The sequence below is a fragment of the Patagioenas fasciata genome, chromosome W (genome assembly GCF_037038585.1).
Source record: "Patagioenas fasciata isolate bPatFas1 chromosome W, bPatFas1.hap1, whole genome shotgun sequence".
NCBI classification, from domain to species: Eukaryota; Metazoa; Chordata; class Aves; order Columbiformes; family Columbidae; genus Patagioenas; species Patagioenas fasciata.
In genome coordinates, this window is record NC_092559.1 from 424768 (window position 1) to 441472 (window position 16705).

General features: G+C 52.9%; 2 protein-coding genes across 10 annotated transcripts in view; one reads left to right on the top strand and one right to left on the bottom strand.

The window, feature by feature from the left end:
• The window catches only part of LOC136114521 (alpha-protein kinase 2-like), a 60117-nt gene extending 54734 nt beyond the window's left edge, over positions 1–5383 (top strand). For both annotated transcript variants that reach the window (XR_011736298.1, XM_071801661.1), the window contains one exon: positions 4521–5383. Coding sequence is in view for 1 of the 2 variants with exons in the window: in XM_071801661.1 (XP_071657762.1) it covers positions 4521–4533 (13 nt within the window). In the remaining variant the exon portion in view is untranslated. The remainder of the gene's footprint in view (positions 1–4520) is intronic.
• The window catches only part of LOC136114522 (E3 ubiquitin-protein ligase NEDD4-like), a 123405-nt gene continuing 111791 nt past the window's right edge, over positions 5092–16705 (bottom strand). For all 8 annotated transcript variants that reach the window (XM_065859892.2, XM_065859890.2, XM_071801665.1 and 5 more), the window contains 7 exons: positions 10510–10583; positions 9088–9148; positions 8728–8787; positions 8215–8322; positions 7934–8030; positions 7522–7594; positions 5092–6460 (listed from right to left, as the gene is read on the bottom strand). In XM_065859892.2, the coding sequence (XP_065715964.1) occupies positions 6358–6460; positions 7522–7594; positions 7934–8030; positions 8215–8322; positions 8728–8787; positions 9088–9148; positions 10510–10583 (576 nt within the window). In that variant the 3' untranslated portion in view covers positions 5092–6357. The remainder of the gene's footprint in view (positions 6461–7521; positions 7595–7933; positions 8031–8214; positions 8323–8727; positions 8788–9087; positions 9149–10509; positions 10584–16705) is intronic.

Consider the following 16705-nt stretch of genomic DNA (forward strand, 5'->3'; position numbering starts at 1 on the left):
GAGGGGTGATACGTGTTGCTTATTTTTTCTCTGATCCAGCACCTATTGAAGTGACAGGTATTGGACTGAGTCCCTAATTTTTAATAAAAATCACCGTTCTTTCTCTATTTCTGTAATTCAGCTATTTTAAGGGTAAATTTTTCAGTCCAGAGGACCTTGTGTTCCATGGATGAGCATTTGAACAAGTTCATTGGATTGACCTGTTGAAACTGTTGGTGTGACCCTTTAGACTTAAAGATTTTTTTCTTCTTGTTAGCTATACCTCATGAATGAACGTATGTGCTGTTAGCCGGACCTCAGGAGTGTATGTACCTTGTGGACCTTACGGCATGTCCGACAGGCTATGCTAAAGTGTAAAAGTTAGCGGGGAAAAAAGAAGTATGGTACTGGGAAAGAGTTGGAATGCTTTTGTATGGAGAAACCATGCCTCCCAAACCTAGAGTGCCATGGCACCCGGCGAGGGCAGGCTGCTTGATGTGGGGTTTGTGTCTGCGAGCAGTGTAATGGCTTTTCCGGAGCTGCAGCCGGGGTGTGGGGGGCAGTCTCCACGAACCAGGCCCAGGAGTTTCTCATGATCTGTAGTGGGCTTTTCCATGTGTTTCAGGATCTAATTCACATGTCACAGTGCGAAGGGTTTTGCTGAGCCCCTGTCTGGTTTCTGGGTGGCGTTCCCCTCCCACCGTTGCCCGCCAATGGGACAGGGAGAGCAGAGCAAACAGGACACGCGGTGGGTGACCGCAGGACGGGCTCTGGTCGCTGGACTCCGGCCCTGGGGCACGGGTGGCTGTGGGCAAACAAAGATAGTGAGGCAGATGTATATGTGTATGTACACGTTGGCCTGAGAGGCAAAACAGAGAAAAGGCGTTTTTTATTAGTAACTGTCCCATGGGAAAACCTGATGACAACTGTTCCTGCAGATGAACTTGAATTTGCTGTGACAGTCAAATGAGTCTCGGGTCTCTAAAATGCTGCATCTAGCTGCTTCCAAGCGTATAGGTTTTTTGTTATTGTCCCATGTAAAGAAACCCTTATTAAACTAAAGATACGTTCTGCATCACGCTGAAATATGTAGAGGTACAGCAGAGAAGCATCTGTCTGCTGCGTGCAACTAATATTTGCTGAGCATCGATTTAGCACCCATCTCTGTTATTCTGTAACTTCAGGCCAGGGTTCAAAGTTTACCGCGTGTTTAAGAACCGGTTTTGCAGGGAGGTCGCGTCCCCCAATCTGGTGACGATGGCAGCCACAGGGTGAAACGGGCTTTGCAGTGTTGGAGGAAATGTCCGGAGCCTGTGCAGTAACCTCCGTGCACGTCCGCAGCCGGGCAGGAGTGCGGGCGGACGCGTGTCAAACGGAGCAGTGGCTCCGCAAAGGCAGAACGGGCTCTGCGTTTGTCCCACGGCAAAAATGAAGTTGTGCTTATACCTTGTGCAGTTGCACAGTGTAGCTTGCTGCAAATGGTAGATGTTTCAACCAGGTTATTTGCAACGCATTGTGGTAAATTATTACACCACTGAAAAAGATATTTGAATTTGAAAAAATAAGACAGAAGCATAACATTGAAACAGCTGTCAGGGTAAAAGAGATTTCTTTATGTTTGTGACGAGTATCTCTTTTTAATTGTATTGTATTGCACTTCAGACTTTCAAGTTTCATCTGTAAAGCTGATGAAACAACCAGAGCAAATGGCAGACTATAAATGGGGTGAAAACTGCAGGTGCGTTTGAGCAAGAATAAATGGAGCTGGAACAAGGCTCTCAGTCACAGTCTGGAGGTAATCACCAGTGGTGTTCAGAGGATTGTCTCTGGTCCTGTGCGGGAGCAGGTCCTGTGGGGTTGCCAAGCAAACCTGGGGCCTGTCCATGGACTGACAGTGGCTCGTGTGTGGAGTTACTGTGCAATGGAAGAAAAGCCCAAAACTGAGCTTGTCATTCGGGCGGGTTTGGAACTCAGAAGCTTGCTGGAGCAGAGCTCGGCTCTGGTTTTTAACGGTATTTCAGCCATGATTGCCAGTAGCTTTTCAATGCCCAAGTTCTTGTTAGTTATAACTAAGTATTCAACAATAGCTGTAATTCTCACATGCACAATTCAATTGCTCTGCTGTGTTATCCCTACTGATTAGTGTCCTAGTACACAGAATGAATTTCTGGGCATTAGCATTCACTGGGTGCAGGGTCTGGCTGCCCCGCCATTCTGCGGACAAGGAAACATGACCATAGACACTGTGCTCAGACTGCTGCTAATGCTGGAATTGCCCATGATGCAAGAAACTGTGTTTAAATGTATCACTTCTATGGCGATTGCTGTGCAGAGAGCCCGCCACCCCTGCAGCGCTGCTGAGCTGCGCGGCCTGCTGTTGGAAGTGCCCTCGCTGGACGCGCGGCTGTTGGCACCTCTCTTGGCCTGTTCTGTTGGAATCTTGTCCAGCTGGGCCTTTAATTTGATCTGGTGTACGGGTTGTTAATGACAGTAAGCGTAAAAAAGAACGGGAATTAATGTGGATAGCGCAGGGTTTGTCCTTTGCGGGGCGATGTGGGGTCTGAACACGCGGACGTGGGGCTCGGGTGGGTTTGCTTCGAGGCCAGGAGGCGGTTTGTCCCGGCTGGATGCTGCGGGGAGCGCTGACAGCGGGCCCACCCGCAGCTCCCCCCGCGCTGCCCACGGCCGGGACGCACCGTGCTCAGAAAGGGGCTCTTTGGGCGCAAATGTGAGGTGAGGTTTTCTGTGGGGTCTTTGCTGGTGCTGGTTTGGTTTATATTTAAATCAGGCATTCCCACTGAGAACAGAAAAGGCAACGTTAGTTCCATTGCTGTTAATAGGACGTTGTTCTTAGCACTACATCAGAATTGTAACACTGAAGATCAACCCAAATTTCCCAACAGGCAGACTTGTGTTGTTAAACAAGTTTAGTTGGTTGCAAGTATTTTGTTTGTAGTTTGTACATTATTGTGGGTTACAGAAAAGTCAGAAAATGGGCAATAAGAGCGATAGAACATTTACAGTTGTTTCAGGTATGGCTTTCAGGACACGTGTTCGAGTGTGGTGCTTTGCACGGTCCCTGCAGAATCGCGTTGTTCCGGAAGGGCCCACGGGAGCCTGATGGAGCATTGCAGTTCTTGGTGTAGAATAGTGAGGTGCACGTTCTGTGTTTGGTGTGCGGACACCAGAGAGCACTGCCAGCCACTGTCCTTGTGTTAATTGCTCAAATCCTCATCAAGTTGCCCTCTGCAGGTGCTTGTGCACCAGTGACCAGTGGCCAATGGGAGCTTTCCTCAGGAACACGTTTTATTCAGCTGAAAAGGTGTATGAGCGACTGTTCATGCATGCAGTGAGGATCACGGGGACTCTGGAACCCGTGGCTGGTGTGAATCACTGAGGGAACGGGCGCGGGGGGGGCAGAGCAGAGCTGCGGGCCAAGTATAAACTGCTGTGGCTTCTAAATTCTTTATTAAATATTTAATTAAGTTGCATCATTTCATTACAACAACTTCATTTTGTCACATTGAGCTTTTGCTGTCAGGAAAACAAACTACAATTCCTTTCACTGCTCTTCAGAAAATAAATGGAAAAAAATGACATTTGTCTATAAAGAAATCCTTCCCCCACAGTGTATCAAATCTAAGCACAGGCTAAACTGCATTAATTGTGAAAATGAGCGTTATTTGAGAGTTGTACTTTTAAAATGAATTTTAAGGTAGTTTAGCATAATTTCGAAGAGCCATCTAGTATAGGAGGTGATTTAACAAAAAACAGACCCAAAAAATCAGTGTGAATTTACTCTGGAATGTTTGACACTTGTGCATGTTTTGAAATGTTAATAATGTTGTTTAAGTGTGACACTGGTGAGCAGCACAGAACACAGCGGTGCACTCTGCTCTGGCGCTCCAAGGGGCTCCGGCACAGCCGCTGCAGAGCAGACGCGGCACGCTGGGCTGGGGGGTGACCGGGGTGTTGTTACACACAGCGCGCTGGGAAAGCACGAGGGGTGTGTGAAAACCATCTGGAAAAGGGAAAAAACACCCACCGTGTAAGTGGAGAATGAGCCTGGACAAACAGCCGCTGGTGCGCGGGACAGGGCGGTGGGTGTGTGACATTCATATCATTAGATTCCAGTTTGGTAAGCGTCCCCCGCATTTCAAATGTGCATTACTTAGTGCAGTGCCCTAACAGATGGGTGAAGGCTGCAGGGTTTTTCTTTGTTGTTCTAAGTTTAAATACAAAAGCATGTTTTAAAATGTACATTAGTTTTCTTCTATTTTTTTTAATTAAGATGTCCAATCCAGTAATGGACCTCTCTTTCCTGCTTTTTAGTAGCAAACAAGTACAGGTTTAAGTACCACCTTTATGATTGCCATTTATTAGCAAAAATAAGCAGCTGAACAGGCCCTTTAGCAATGCTGTTGGGCTGTCTTGTGGTGAGTGTGCTGTGTGAAGAAGGGCACAGCGCTGTGGTACAAGTCCCACTGCTTTGTGGTGTAGATGTTGGAGGTGAATGACACTTAGCTACCCTTTTCTCCTAGAACGGTGCCTTGAGTGCAGCTGGAGACCCAGGAGGGGTGCAGGACGGACAGTGCAGGGTGCAGCTCAGCTCCAGGGACAGCGCTGCGGTTCGTGCAACGAGAGCTCTGCACGAGACAGTCCCTCTGCTCTGCGACTCCGCACAGCCGACACCGCTTCCTCTGCTCCTCGCCTGCTGCAAACTGGAGGTAACTTAACACACTGAAGGTGAGTGGAAACACTTGGATTTACCTTGCTCTCTCAGATACAGGCCTTTTCCTCGTGTTTGGGCTCTCATCACATGTGAAAGGCCCAAGGAATGTCAGGAAACTCAACAGCAAAGGAATCTTTGCCTGTGTTCAGGTACCAGAGCAGCCTTGCCCACACGCCTGTTAGTGCGTGAGCACGGTGGAACGTTTCCGCTCAGGGCTCCGGCGAGGCCCGGGGGTTGGATTTGGCACGGGGCATCTTGCTTCGGAAGCGCTGCAGGGGCTCTGGGGAAGGCCTGTCGGAGAGGAGTCTGGGGCTAAACTGACCGCGCTGAACGCTGAACGGCTGCGGCTCTGTGCTGCTGGCATCATTAACTTCAGCCGATCGGATACAAATCTTTCAATTTTAATCTGTCACAAAGGAGATGCAACTCTGACAGTATAGTTCAAGCATGCAACATGTCATAGGTAACAAAATTGATTAGATAGCAGTGTATATTAAATAAATCTTTGTGATTAAGTAAAAAATAAATCACCAAACAATTGCTGAGAACATGTCTGCAGGCTCAGCTCTACATCTGTTTGTTTCTTTTATACATCAGCAGCAGCCAAATTCACAATTGATAGATATTGCACCAGAAAGACATGTGCAGTGAGAAGGAATAGAATCACATTGATGTTTATGATAAAAACCAGATATGATTTCCATGTGGTACATAAAGTGCCTTTAGAGTGGGTGCAGTTAGAAACAAACCAAAACCCGTTGTTATTTAGATATCATCAGCAAATGCATACAGATAGGAGACAAACAGATCTGTTTTCCATAGTGCCAAATCACACAGTGCCAGGTTTCATTCAGAATGCCTCCATTGCAAACAGTAAAGAGGAAAGGATAAAAGAATCACTGTACAAAGGTAATGAGAGGGTTAAGCACATTTTCCTAAAATGGTTAATGCCAACCCTACCCCAAAATGCTTTATAGTACATGTAAATATTAGCAATAATGAGGCAATTTCTTTATTGAGCATGGGATTTGGCATGCCATGGTATGATTCTCCCCTGACTGGTAACTAGTCTAATATTTATACAAAAATGCAACATCCGGTCCATAATTCTGGATACAGAACTATCTCTGTGCTCAATGAGAAGAGTTGCTCTCCACACATGGCCCACGTAGAGCTCATTTCCAGCACAGCTCTCCTGCTTGCTTAATGGCTGGGGAACGTGAGGCTCAAATGTGTTCTGCAGAAAGGACACTGGCAGCGAGTCTGGTATGAAATTAAGAAAAATGCTCATTTTTCCAAGTATATGATGTTTAATTGTACTGAAACAAAATCTGAAAATGTCTAAATCAATTAGAAAGTAAACATGAGTTGTAATACTATACCTGTAAAATGATTAATTCCATTCATTGTCATTAGAAATTAGGTAAAATATTTATTAAGGGCTTTGCCTACAGAGGCACAACATAAATAGAGTAAGTCCTGCTGAAATGTGATCAGAGTCCCGGCGGGGGCAGCCCCGCGGGCGCCGGGCCCAGCGCGGCAGCGGCACCCAGGCCTTGCTCCGGGAACCCGCCAGAGCCACCCGGTCCCTCGGCAAGCGCCAAAGTGCGGGCGGAACTTGCTTGAAGGGCGAAAAAGGCGATGGTTTAATCCACTCCTTCAAATCCTTGAGCATTTTCAACTGCCATGAGCAGCTTCTCTCGCAGATCTTCAAAAGATTCATAAAGAGGTAAATCTAGGCGATTAAAGCTGAAATGTAGGAGGAAAAGAACCGTTTAATTATTCACTGAAAACCACAATTTTAAAGACAAAGGAAGCGTTAACTGATTTGGGGCCCTAGCAGAGGATGTATCTTCGTGTCCTCAGGGCAATGGCTGCAGCATCCTGTGCAAACCGAGCTGGTGCTCGTGGTCCCCACGGTGGCGCCGAGCCCGGCGCTGCCGGGCCAGCTCAGCCTCCAGAAACAGGGCCTGGCTGGAAGGGGAATTTGTTAGATTTGGGAAGGGAAAAACCCCAAGCAAAAGCCCCACTGGCTGTTTAGTGAGTGAAAGCGTCTGTGTCAAAAGGCTGGTTGTGCAAAGATGTTGTGAATTTGTGGCACAGACACTGCCCTCTGGGAGGGAGACGAAACAGCCAAAAGAAGGTCTGGGAAAGGTCCTGTAAAATCTAACCAAAGTCTAACAGGGAATTGAAACATAAGGAGGACAGGTTGGTTCTGGAACGTGGTAGGGCTGTTTTGGTGTGTTTTTTCTAACAAAACTTTTACATTTTTCCTAAGGCAAAAGGCCCTGGGAAGCCACGAGGAGTTTGGCAGGAGGGACAGGCGTGACAACCTGTCTGCGACATCTGGGGACTCTGCCGCGGCCATCACAGCGCGTTCCCGGGCCGTGCCCTGCCCGCTCCCACCGGATCGTGCTGCAGGTACCTCACCTGAACACACTCTTAGTGTGTGATACGGGGAAAAGGCTCCCAGCAGAAGGGATTCACATTGCTTCTGTTGTGTCAGAATGTCAGTTCAGTAGCCCAGTGCTTTTCCCAATTTGCAGGCTACCATAATGCTTCAAAAATATGATAGCTAACATTCGGTATAGAGGGGTAGCAATTTCTTCAAACGTAGTATAAACTGAAGTGGGAAATAGCTATTTCTTTCTCTAGCACACAGTCTAACACACAAGGAGTTACTAGAAGTCCTGAGTTGAAAGGGTTACTTGGAATACGATCAAATAGCATTGAAGTGTCAGGCAGTTGTCCCTTTCCTGGCAGCGCAACAATCCCGAAAAGCCGTATAACTTCACGCTTGGAGGACTTACCATGTGTGAGCTCTGGGCAGCTTGTCGGGACTTCCCCATTGCTCTATTGTAAACAGCTGAGGCCCGTTTGAACCTGGTTGAAAACGAAAGTCATGAAATATCAATTGACTACCTAAGTATTATTTTAAAAATTAAACATGTGCATAAATTGTAGGCTAGATTGTCATCTGGTACAAAACTCTCTTAATTAAAACTACGCTGAAGGAAATAGGAATATGGCTATTGTTCCAAGTCCAGTTAGCTTGTTAAGTTTATCTGACTACCTTTGCATGGAGCGCATATAATGCACAGGGAGTGACCCGGACACTAACACCGGAAGACTGGATGCTGGTTAAACACGCGTTCACTCTCCTCACACGGCACGGGCGTTCTGTGGGGGCACAGGGAGCGAGGAGGCGGGAAGGGAGCTCACCATAGAGTTCAGCAAATCCGTTCATAGGCACGCGGGACGTCCCCGTGACGAACTGCAGCAACCGGATCCGCTTCTCCGCATCCATCAGTAGAACGGCCTGTTGACAAACACACGTCACTGCCTTTTCACTGCCGCGGCTGTAGAGACCGTTGTTAAAAACAAAACCCGAGTGCATTGTCTGTTTCAGACTGTAACAGATGTGTAACGGGCTCCACAAAACAACACAGTAACTATGACTTTTCGGAACAGCCGGAGGAGCATATGTGATAAACCAATATTACCTTCCAGAACCACTGGATAACGGGATGATTGGGGCAGTATCCATTTTTGTAGATTGTGTGTTGTCTCCAGTCGTTAACATCAACATCGCCAAGGCCACACATCAGTAACTGCACACGGAAGTAAATTGTTAGGGAGTTAACTGAAGACGGGATTGCCTTACCCTGGGCACTTCAAACTGGCACGCAGTGCAAAGCTCAGCGCTGCTCTTCGGGAGGCGCTCGCAGGCCTGTTGTGCAGGAAGCTGTCTGCGCCCCGGCACAGCCTGGCTGCCGGTAGCTCACACAGCTCCTTACATCTTCACACGCACTCAGCCGCCTCGCTGAATGACGACCATTTCTGGTGCTTTTATGTAATCTATAGATTTAGTAATGAGGGAGAAAACTCTCATTTCCAGCTACAAGCAAAGCATCTTTGTCAGCAAATTCACTTACGATGAGCCTAGAACATAACGCATCTTTTTATGATGAGCACTATGAATCTGCTGTTTCTGGATTTCAATTCAACAAACTCACCTCTAGCTCATTTTCATCAAAAATTTTAATCAGATCAATAGGAAGAAGTTCTGTGAATCCCTAAGAGAAAGAAAAGCAAAGTTAGAATTATCATATCAGGGAAAATTAGGTTTTATCTAACTGGATCTTTTGGCTTTAGAAACTAATCACCCAATTTAAACTTGAAAGAGAATGACCTCATTCTTATCAGGGCAAGATGATATGTTCTTATACAAGGTGAAACCGTGAGACCATAAAATCATCCCAGAATTAGTGCGGTTCTGCAGAGCTCCCCACCCCTTAACGCACACACTCGTGTAACAAGTCTGTGTTTAAAAAACCATAGTTTTGGGAAAAAGGCCAGCAGGTAAAGCGCCTTACCTCCAAAAACGCGTTCATCTGCTTCTGAACTCTGTTGACGAACCTCCACTGGATGACCAGGCTGCAGGAAACCAACAGAACACGTGAGTATTCCCAACAGAACCCGCAGTGCTCCCACATTTCTACCCCTCAGAGTTCCAGGTTCCCAGCTGCGCCCTCAGCACCTCCAGCCACTCTGAGCAGCGGCTGAGTAATTGTGCACATGTATCTGGTGTGCCTGATGGAAATGGTGGGAACAATGAGTGCCCAGGGCCAGGTTCTGGTTTGAACGCTCTCATGTTGGCAGGGGACACGAGCTGCATGTGCTCCGTGTTCTCCGGAACCAGGAGGTGCAAGGCCCGCTGAGGCGCTGGGCACCCCGCGTGCTCTGGAGAGGTGCCCCAGGAAGCTGGAGCCTCCACTCTGGGTGCTGTCATGGCTGTTGGGAGTAGGTGCCTAAATAATTACACATTCTATTCTTCAGAGCTCTGAGTAATTAACAGTTCCCATCGAAGTCTACAAAATTTGAGGACAGATGTAACTCCATATAACAGACTGCCTATAAATAACTAAATACATGAAAAGGTGCAGTATCAAAGGAAAAGGCTTGTATTTCAACGCCAGCCACCTCAGGACATGAGCAGCTAGTGAGTCAGTTTATCTGCCGTCCTTTGCTGCTGCAATCAGCACTGCACAGTAAAGTAATGCACACAAATCACCAGATATTCTGTTAGGCAATGCGGCTTCATTACCTACATGACATCTGTGATATCACGTAAGTACTACATACGCGTGAGAATTCATCGTTTGGATGTTACGACACAAGAATAAAATTGTAACTGTTGCATTAATAATTTCCAAATGAGCGCACACCAGTATTGACTGTAAAGTCAGAAAATCCGGTAACCAGCCACAACAGTTATCTGGGTGTGAACCTGACCGACCACGTGTTCCCAAGAGCTTTTCCTTTCTGCACTCTACTGAGGTGATGGAGATTTAAAAAGTTTGGTGTCTAATATTTTGCATCTTAATACTGCAAAAAAGACACAAGTGAAAAATTAAAGAGCTAGGAGTGCAAATATATTGCATGCAAAATAATGAAAAGGAATGGTAAAAGCAGCAATGTGGTGTTGTTCCACCACGACGGCCAGTCGGGGGACAGCACAAGGCACAGAGCTCTCCGTGCGGAGTCGTGCACAGACTCCCCAGTTTCTGCAATGCAGCCCGCGGGACAAGGAAATCCACACGTGGTTGGTCAGCACCCCCAGCCCCTCGCCCGTGGAACTCATGGAAGGTATAAATTCAGACTTTGGAAGGATGAGGGTATGAACAACGTAACAAAAGGATTTGTGTAAGGGGTCCTACTGATGTGCTGCGGTACGAACGGCAGCGCGTGGCGGGGTCGAGTCTGAGAGAGCCGGAGCAGTTCCAGGAAACACTTACTCAATGTACTCCCGCTTGTTCTCGTTTGTTACCATGATTTCCGACCCATTGGGCTTCAGGTCAACTTGATATGTCTGTGTGAAAAACCACAACACAAGAGCACATGAGCTGAGGGCACACTGTCCCCCAGCAGCACTTCACACGGTATAGGACATGGTTCTGCTATAATGGCGAAGGACACATCAACGCAGGCTGCACTGACAGTGGCAGCAGGAGGGACAAGTATGATGTGATCATTCCTAACACTGACTCTTGATTCATATTCATTAGCAAGGGAGCAAATCATGCCAGGAGGGGAGCGGGGAAAGCGGGGAGAGGAAGGGGGAAGATGGGGTGGGGGGGACACAGGGAGACAGAAGAGGGGGGAGAGAGGGGAGATGGGGGGGAGAGGGGTGGGGGGAGATAGGAAAGGGGGAGAGAGATAGGGGAGGGGGGAGAGAGATAGGGGGGGAGAGAGATGGGGGGGAGATGGGGGGGACATAGGGGAGAGATAGGGGAGGGAGGGGGGAGACACATGGGGGGAGACAGGGGAGGGGGAGATAGGGAAGGCAGGAGATAGATGGGGGTAGATAGGGGATGGGGGACATAGAGGAGGAAGGGGGGAGATAGGGGAAGGGGGAGATAGGGGAAGGGGGAGATAGATGAGGGAAATAGAGGAGGGGGGAGACAGATAGGGGAGGGGGGAGATAGAGGAGGGGGAGATAGGAGATGGGGGAGATAGATAGGAGAGGGGGGAGACAGGGGAAGGGGGAGATAGATAGGAGGGGGGAGATAGATGGGGAGGGGGAGATAGATAGGGGAGGGGGGACACAGATAGGGGAAATAGGGGAGGGGGGGAGATAGATAGGGGTGGGGGGAGATAGGGGAAGGGGGAGATGGGGAGGGGGGAGATAGATGGGGAGGGGGAGATAGATAGGGGAGGGGGGACATAGATAGGGGAAATAGGGGAGGGGGGGAGATAGATAGGGGTGGGGGGAGATAGGGGAAGGGGGAGATGGGGAGGGGGGAGATAGATGGGGAGGGGGAGATAGATAGGGGAGGGGGGACACAGATAGGGGAAATAGGGGAGGGGGGGAGATAGATAGGGGTGGGGGGAGATAGGGGAAGGGGGAGATGGGGAGGGGGGAGATAGATGGGGAGGGGGAGATAGATAGGGCTGGGGGGACATAGATAGGGCTGGGGGGAGATAGATGGGGAGGGGGAGATAGAGAGGGGAGGGGGAGATAGATAGGGGTGGGGGGAGATAGATGGGGGAAATAAAGGGGGGGAGATAGATGGGGAGGGGGAGATAGATGGGGGGAGATGGGGTGAGGGGAGATAGGGAGGGGGGAGATAGATGGGGAGGGGGAGATAGGGGAGGGGGTGATAGTGGTGGGGGGAGATAGGGGAGGGGGAGATAGATGGGGTGGGGGGAGACATGGCGGGGGGAGATAGGGGAGGGGGAGATAGGAAAGGGGGGGAGAGAGATGGGAGGGGGGAGATAGATGGGGAGGGGGGACATAGATAGGGGTGGGGGGACATAGATAGGGGTGGGGGGAGATAGATGGGGAGGGGGAGATAGATAGGGCAGGGAGAACATAGATAGGGGTGGGGGGAGATAGATGGGGGCGAGATGGGGTGGGGGGAGATGGGTGGGGAGAGATAGATGGGGGAGATAGGGGAGATAGATGGGGGAAATAGGGGAGGGGGGAGATAGATGGGGAGGGGGGACATAGATAGGGGAGGGGGAGATAGATAGGGATGGGGGGAGATAGATGGGGGCGAGATGGGGTGGGGGGAGATGGGGTGGGGGGAGGGGGAGATAGATGGGGAGGGCGAGATAGATGGGGGGGAGATAGATGGGGGAAGGGGGGGGAGATAGGGGAGGGGGAAGATAGATGGGGGAAATAGGGGAGGGGGAGATAGATGGGGAGGGGGGAGATAGATGGGGAGGGGGAGATAGATAGGGGAGGGAGGACATAGATAGGGGTGGGGGGAGGGGGAGATAGATGGGGGGGAGATAGATGGGGGGGAGATAGATGGGGGGAGGGGGGAGATACGGGAGGGGGGAGATAGGGGAGGGGGGAGATAGATAGGGGTGGGGGGAGATAGATGGGGGAAATAAAGGGGGGGGAGATAGATGGGGAGGGGGAGATAGATAGGAGAGGGGGGACATAGATAGGGGTGGGGGAGATAGATGGGGGAAATAGGGGAGGGGGAGATAGATGGGGGGAGATGGGGTGGGGGGAGATAGGGAGGGGGGAGATAGATGGGGAGGGGGAGATAGGGGAGGGGGTGATAGGGGTGGGGAGAGATAGGGGAGGGGGAGATAGATGGGGTGGGGGGAGACAGAGGGCGGGGGGAGATAGGGGAGGGGGAGATAGGAAAGGGGGGGAGAGAGATGGGAGGGGGGAGATAGATGGGGAGGGGGGACATAGATAGGGGTGGGGGGAGATGGGTGGGGGAAATAGGGGAAGGGGAGATAGGGGAGGGGGGAGATAGATGGGGAGGGGGAGATAGATAGGGGAGGGAGGACATAGATAGGGGTGGGGGGAGATAGATGGGGGGAGATGGGGTGGGGGGAGATAGGGGAGGGGGGAGATGGGGGGAGATAGATGGGGAGGGGGAGATAGATAGGGGAGGGGGTGATAGATGGGGTGGGGGGAGATAGGGGGAGGGGGAGATAGATGGGGTGGGGGGAGATAGATGGGGAGGGGGGAGATGGGGGGGAGATAGATAGGGGGGGAGATAGGAAAGGGGGAGAGAGATGGGAGGGGGAGATGGGGGGGAGATAGGGGAGGGGGGAGATAGATGGGGAGGGGGGACATAGATGGGGTGGGGGGAGATGGGTGGGGAGAGATAGGGGAGGGGGAGATAGGGGAGGGGGGAGACAGATGGGGAGGGGGAGATAGATAGGGGAGGGGGGGAGATAGATGGTGGGGAGATAGATAGGGGAGGGGGAAGATAGATAGGGGTGGGGGGAGATAGATGGGGAGGGGGAGATAGATGGGGAGGGGGAGATAGATAGGAGAGGGGGGACATAGATAGGGGTGGGGGGAGATAGATAGGGAGGGGGGAGATGGGGGGGAAATTGGGGGAGATAGATAGGGAGGGGGAGATAGGGGAGGGGGGACATAGATAGGGGTGGGGGGAGATAGATGGGGCGAGATGGGGTGGGGGGAGATAGATGGGGAGGGGGTGATAGGGGTGGGGGGAGATAGATGGGGTGGGGGGAGATAGGTGGGGTGGGGGGAGATAGGTGAGGGGGAGATAAGAAAGGGAGAGAGAGATGGGAGGGGGGAGATGGGGAGATGGTGGGGGAGATAGGGGAGGGGGGAAATAGATGGGGAGGGGGGACATAGATAGGGGTGGGGGGAGATGGGTGGGGGGAGATAGATGGGGGAAATAGGGGAGGGGGAGATAGATGGGGGAGATAGGGGTGTGGGGAGATAGATGGGGAAGGGGAGATAGATAGGGGAGGGGGAGATAGATGGGGTGGGGGGAGATAGATGGGGGAAGGGGGACATAGATAGGGGAGGGGGCGATAGATAGGGGAGGGGGAGAGAGGGGAGGGGGGAGATAGAGGAGGGGGAGATAGATGGGGGGTTGGAGATAAAGGGGGGGACAAAGAGTGGGAGGGTGGATGGGGGGAGAGATAGAGGGGGAAGACAGAGAGAAGGGGGGAGATGATTAAGAGTGGGGGGGGCAGAGAGGAGGGAGGGGACAGAGAGAAAGGGGGAGATAGGAGGGGAGGGAAAGAGAAGTGGTGGGGACAGAGAGAAGGGGGGACACACAGAGAGAAAGGGGGAGATGGGGGGGGGGACGAGAGAAGGAGGGGTAGAGAGAAGGGGGGAATGGGGTGGGGGCGAGAGAAGCGGGGGGACAGAGAGGAGGGGGTGAAGAGAGTAGTGGGGGGGACAGAGAGGAAGGGGGAGATGGGGGGGAAGAGAGAAGTGGGGGGGACAGAGAGGAGGGGAAGGGACACAGAGAAGGGGGGGACAGAGAAGGGGAGTAGACACAGAGAAGGGAGGGGGACAGAAAGGGGGGGGGGACACACGGAGAGAAAGGTGGAGATAGGAGGGGGGGACGAGAGAAGGGGGGGGAGGAGAGAAGGGGGGGACAGAGAGGAGGGGGGGACAGAGAGAAGGGGGGGGACGGGGGGGGGGGGACGAGAGAAGGGGGGGGACAGAGAGGAGGGGGGGACAGAGAGGAGGGGGGGGACAGAGAGGAAGGGGGAGATGTGGGGGGAAGAGAGAAGTGGGGGGGACACAGAGAAGGGGGTGGGACACAAAAAAGGGGGGGGACAGAGAGGGTGGGGGACAGAGAGAAAGGGGGAGATGGGGGGGGGGGGAAGAGAGAAGGGGGGGACAGAGAGAATGGGGGAGATAGAGAGGAGGGGGGGGAAGAGAGAAGGGGGGACAGAGAGGAGGGGGGGGACAGAGAGGAGGGGGGGACGAAGAGGAGGGGGGGACGAAGAGGAGGGGGGACATGGGGAGGGGGGAAGAGAAAAGGGGGGGGGAAGAGAAAAGGGGGGGGAAGAGAAGGGGGGGGACAGGGGGGGGGGACAGAGAAAGGGGGAGATGGGGGGGGAAGAGAGAAGGGGGTGGGACACAAAGAAGGGGGGGGACAGAGAGGAGGGGGACAGAGAGAAAGGGGGAGATAGAGAGGAGAGGGGGGAAGAGAGAAGGGGGGACAGAGAGGAGGGGGGGGACAGAGAGGAGGGGGGGGACGGAGAGGAGGGGGGGACGAAGAGGAGGGGGGACATGGGGAGGGGGGAAGAGAAAAGGGGGGGGGGAAGAGAAAAGGGGGGGGAAGAGAAGGGGGGGGACGGGGGGGGGGACAGAGAAAGGGGGAGATGGGGGGGGAAGAGAGAAGTGGGGGGGACAGAGAGAAGGGGGGGACAGAGAGAAGGGGGAGATGGGGGGGGGAAGAGAGAAGTGGGGGGGGGAGAGAGAAGGGGGGAGACGGGGGGGACAGAGAGAAGGGAGGGGACACAGAGAAGGGGGGGACACAGAGAAGGGGGGAGATAGAGAGGAGGGGGGGAAGAGAGAAGTGGGGGGGACACAGAGAAGGTGGGGGGACGGGGGGGGGGATGGGGGGGGCATAGAGGAGGAGGGGACAGAGAGGTGGGGGGGACAGAGAAAGGGGGGGACAGAGAAAGGGGGAGATGGGGGGGGAAGAGAGAAGTGGGGGGGACAGAGAGGAGGGGGAGACAGAGAGAAGGGGGGAAGAGAGAAATGGGGGGGACAGAGAGGAGGGGGTGGGACACAAAGAAGGGGGGGGACAGAGAGGGTGGGGGACAGAGAGAAAGGGGGAGATAGAGAGGAGGGGGGGAAGAGAGAAGGGGGGGACAGGAGGGGGGGGACAGAGAGGAGGGGGGGACGAAGAGGAGGGGGGGACGAAGAGGAGGGGGGACATGGGGAGGGGGGAAGAGAAAAGGGGGGGGGAAGAGAAGGGGGGGGACAGAGGGGGGGGGGACAGAGAAAGGGGGAGATGGGGGGGGAAGAGAGAAGTGGGGGGGACAGAGAGAAGGGAGGAGATGGGACGGGGAAGAGAGAAGGGGGGGGAAGAGAGAAGGGGGGGGACAGAGAGAAAGGAGGGGAAGAGAGAAAGGGGGGGAAGAGAGAAAGGGGGGGAAGAGAGAAAGGGGGGGAAGAGAGAAGGGGGGGGAAGAGAGAAAGGAGGGGAAGAGAGAAAGGGGGGGAAGAGAGAAGGGGGGGGAAGAGAGAAGGGGGGGGAAGAGAGAAGGGGGGGGAAGAGCGAAAGGGGGGGAAGAGCGAAGGGGGGGAAGAGCGAAGGGGGGGGAAGAGCGAAAGGGGGGGAAGAGCGAAAGGGGGGGAAGAGCGAAAGGGGGGAAGAGCGAAAGGGGGGGAAGAGCGAAGGGGGGGGAAGAGCGAAGGGGGGGGAAGAGCGAAGGGGGGGGAAGAGCGAAGGGGGGGGAAGAGCGAAAGGGGGGGAAGAGAGAAGGGGGGGAAGAGAGAAAGGGGGGAAGAGAGAAAGGGGGGGAAGAGAGAAAGGGGGGGAAGAGAGAAAGGGGGGGAAGAGAGAAAGGGGGGGAAGAGAGAAAGGGGGGGAAGAGAGAAAGGGGGGGAAGAGAGAAGGGGGGGAAGAGAGAAGGGGGGGACAGAGAGAAGGGGGGGACAGAGAAAGGGGGAGATGGGGGGGGGAAGAGAGAAATGGGGGTGGGGAAGAGAGAAATGGGGGGGGGGAAGAGAGA